A 4,251-nucleotide genomic window follows, 5' to 3' on the forward strand; every position below is an offset into this window, starting at 1 on the left:
TGAGGTGGGATTTCCTATGGGCAGTTTGCTTCCTGTTAGCGCCTGGTAATGTGTCTGGAAAAGAACTAAATTAAACTGCATTTCATTGAAGACCTTCTACTGCCGCTCTATTACAAGTCGATACCAGAGTCCCCTTTTCCAGAATCTTCCACAACCCTGGGAAGTTTGGCAGAAACATTGGTTGGTTTTAACAGCCATTCCCAGTCACCCATCTTCTCCTTTGCCTCCCGTAGGATAGATGTCAACTCATTTCCCCAGATACTTTGCAGAGAGGGTGGTAAGGGAAGTCTGCTGTCGCAGCGGGCAGGTTTCTAGGAAATATTATTTTTCTCCCTATGAAAGGAGAAGACTGAAAAATGTATCCTCTTGCAGTTCTGGCCAGCTCCCTGCTTCCTGTTTTTGTCTGAGTTTCTGATGACATGTGAGATGAGAGCTGGAGCCAGGCCGCAATAGCGGCAAAGCCAGGTTTGCGGAACGTAGGGGCAGTGGGAAGAGTCGAGGGGCGGGACCGGAGGGGGCGAAAAAATTGGCTGGCGTCTGATGGCCGCGGGGCACAGCGGAAACCCGGGGGCGGTAGGGCGGCAGATTAAGGCGCGCCTGCGGGTCACCGCTGCTAGTCAACCCACTCCTGCTCCAGGGGAGAGGCCAGTCCTCAGTGGGCGGGGCACGTCCTGGGGCGTGGCCAGCCGGCCCGCAGAACCCCGCCTGTTCGGGGGCGGGGCTGGTCGAAGGGGTGGGGCCGCGCTCCGCCGGGGCGTGGCCTGTGGAATCTCAGAACCTGACGAGTCGGGGTTGGGGCGCGCGTCTCCAGGCGCGGGGTTCCTCCCACGCAGCCTCCCATTCAAAAGATGCCGAAGGGGCGGCGAGGCGGCCAGAGCCCCACCATGAGCCAGCGGCCTGCTCCGCCCCTCTACTTCCCGTCCCTCTACGATCGCGGCGTCTCCTCGTCTCCGCTCAGCGACTTCAACATCTGGAAGAAGCTTTTCGTGCCGCTGAAGTCTGGCGGGGCGGCGCCGGGGGGACGGTCCCTCCCTCAGGCGCCCCTGCCGCCGCCACCCGGCCTGGGGCCCCCCGGCGAGCGCCCCTGGCCCCCGCCCTGGCCTTCCGGCCTGGCCTCCATACCCTACGAGCCTCTGCGCTTCTTCTACTCGCCACCGCCAGGGCCCGAGGTGGCTGCCTCGCCCCTTGCTCCCTGCCCCACGACTCCCGGGCTCGCCTCCGCCTCCCACCCCGAGGAGTTATGCGAGCTGGAGATCCGGATTAAGGAGCTGGAGCTACTCACCATCACTGGGGACGGCTTCGACCCCCAGCGCTGTGCGTGACCTCCTTGGCCGGCCTTGACTCGCTCCCCCCCTTGGCTCCATGCCCCCCAAATCCCCTCCCCGGCAATGTGGCCACCGGCTAAGACTTCAGTCCAGATCCCAGATCGGCAATCCCCGCCCCCAGCACCCAGATTCACTCCTCCTGGATTTCAACCGACGCCCTCCCTCATCACTGTCAGGATTTCGTGAACACTCTTGTCCCAAACTTCACCCTCCCTCCATCCTGAGCCCTTTTGGTAATCTGGACTCTCAGCCTGCAAACCTCCATCCACCACCACCGCATCCTGCACTTGATACCTCCTGCACCATAATTGTCCCGTCCCCTGTGGTAGTAATACTACCATCACCCGCCACACACAAACCCCTTCCTTTAGAGACCTGAGCTTTAGTGTTTACCTCCAACTGCGGTCCTCCATGTGAGGAGGGGGAAGCGAATAGCAGTTGGAGTGTCTGTAAGTAGAGGTGGGAATTGTGCAAGACCCAGAAAGCCCAAGGACAGTTCACTGAGGGCCTCTGGGGCCCTCCACTTCTTAATGCTGGAAGGTAACCTCCCTGTGAACCCTAGCCCTGGCTCTGGTAGCCCTCTCACCTGGGTTTTGGACTCTAGATGTTAGATCTAAAGTCTTAGGGCTCTGGACGAGGGCAGACCAGGTGTGCTCTGATGTGGGCAGGATTCCTCTAGCATGCAAGCTGACTGGTTGTTCTTGAAGGCTAAAGTTAAATTTGATTCTACTTGACATGAGACATCTCACACTGTAGAATATTCACTAGCCATAGGCTGTTCTGCAGACTTTCTATCACCTGTTCCGGCTAAGGCTTGCAGTTCAACACTGGAGGAGGGAAGATTGTTCTAGAAGGACTATCCCCGCTATTATAAACAACCATACAGGTTAAGTTGGCTCCCCTGCCACACACGGAAGGGGAGTATGAAATAACCTAAATGTTTAGGTTAATGTGGCCATGAGAATGGTCCCCAACTCATCAGGCACCCTGTAAGGTCCTCTTGCCCAAAGGCATGGAAAAAATCCCTAGAAAACAGGCTGAGTCTTGGACCTCTTTACTACATTTTCTCCACTTAAACATGTTTTGGCTGTTAGGGGTTTTTCCTACCCATGTTGGGTTCTGGGCTCATGCAGGGAGCACACAATTGCGTCCCAGAAGCTTACTTTGGAAGTGTTAGAAGAGCCCTTATCTTTACTACAGCCATGTTTGTTTTGCTCTCCTGCAGATAAATTCTTGAAGGCACTGAAAGATGAAAAGTTACAAGGACTGAAGACAAGGCAGCCTGGAAAGAAGTCAGCCTCTCTCTCCTGAGGATCTGCCCCCCCCCAGAGCTAGGGCAGCTGCCTCCTTAGGTGTTAGTGCTTAGATAATGTGTCCCATTTGTTGTCGTGTCAAAGATCATTATTTTCTGTTCTGTATTTACTGCTGTTCTCATTGCTCCCAGCATGTACTCCATATACAGTGCCCACTTGTGTGGTAAATCTCTTGGTTTGTCTGCTCTCTGTGCTGCTGCTGGGGGAGCTCTCTCACAGGGTCTGGAAGCTGCTGCCCAGCTGGCATTCAGGGAACCCCCCCCCCAACACCTCCAAGTGGAGGGAATTGGGAAAAGCCAAGGGCAATATATATTTGGTTGTGGTGCCCCTACTCAGAAAGGGTCTTTGAGGACTGGAACAGATAGTTGGTTTTCAAACAGCTTTAGTCCTGGGAAGAGTTTTGTTGGATAGTTTTTGGACCACAAAACTCTTTGATGATCTGATCAAAGCCATGGTCCTTCCTAGAAATTCACATGCTTATTATGTACCAGGTACCCTCCTAGACTCTTGGGATTGGGAGTTGGGGAGACACAGACAATAAATATCATAATATGGTATCACAGATAACCTGCTAAGGGGGAAACAAAAATAGTAGGGCAAGGTTGGTCAGGAGGGTCAGAAGAAAACAGGGTGGCATTTCAAATAAGGTTTCTAGAAGAGGTAACATTTAAATAAGGTGTGAAGGAAGTTGAGGGTGATAGCCATGTGGCACATGGGGGAATGTTCCAGGCACAAGGGCCAGTGCAAAGGCTGAGGCTGGGGGCATACTGGGATGTTTTAGGGTCAGCAAAGAGCCCAGATGGCTGGAGCGGGAGGACTGAAGGGAGCATGGTAGGGTTGAGTGCAGAGGGTCCTTCCACATGGGACTTTGCAGCCATGGCAATGACTCTGGGTTTTACTCCCAGTGGAGGATGTAGTAGTTAGAGGTTTTTCAGCCAAGTGATAGTGTCTGACTCGTGCTTGTAAGAGTAGACTAAGAAGCAGGGAAAGCAGGAAGAAGGCTGTCATAATAATCCAACTAAGAAGTGATGGTGCAGCACATTGTGGCCCCGCCCCACCTGTCCTTTCCCCCCTGCTGGGGCAGAGGTGTCTATGGCTTGTAGCACCACCCGTGAGGCCAGGTGCTGTCTTTATGGCAAGGAGGAGCGAGAGCTCAAGGACACAAGCCCACAAATAAAGAATATTTTAGGAAACCAGTCTTCATCGAGTGTAACATTTTGATGCTTGGCGTCTGGATTTCCTTGTGCCCTCACTATGCCTGCAGCCACTGTGGAACATGGCCAAATATTTGTGACGTTTGGGCTGTGTGCAAAGAAAGGCATCTTAGAAGTGAAGGAAGTGTCGAGGAGGGGGCGTGGCCAGCTCTTGACCAATAGCCCTGAGCCTGAGATTCACTCTTGGACTTGGCAACAAGGATTTAGTGTTGGTGATCTTGTCAAGAGCAGTTTCCGTTGAGTGATAGGGGTTTAACGCCCGACTTGAGTTGGTTTAAGAGAGAAGCGGGGGAGGTGAATTGGAGACCATGGGTAGAGGACACTCTTCCGAGGTCGCTAGCTGCCATGGAGAGCAGAGAACTAGAGCAGAGACTGGCAGGGCAAGCGGAGTGGAGAAGG

At 53.9% G+C, this 4,251-nt stretch overlaps 1 protein-coding gene across 1 annotated transcript; it reads left to right on the forward strand.

Annotated features, from left to right (window-relative positions):
- The first annotated feature begins 722 nt into the window (after positions 1-722).
- CD1H11orf91 (chromosome D1 C11orf91 homolog) lies at positions 723-2,810 on the forward strand. Its single transcript, XM_025929179.2, has 2 exons — positions 723-1,314; positions 2,551-2,810. The coding sequence occupies exons 1-2, from the start codon at positions 849-851 to the stop codon at positions 2,634-2,636; spliced, it is 552 nt and encodes a 183-aa protein (XP_025784964.1). The 5' UTR covers positions 723-848; the 3' UTR covers positions 2,637-2,810.
- The last annotated feature ends 1,441 nt before the right edge of the window (positions 2,811-4,251 follow it).

Source organism: Puma concolor, chromosome D1 (assembly GCF_028749965.1).
Source record: "Puma concolor isolate L17-30 chromosome D1, mPumCon1.1.hap2, whole genome shotgun sequence".
NCBI classification, from domain to species: Eukaryota; Metazoa; Chordata; class Mammalia; order Carnivora; family Felidae; genus Puma; species Puma concolor.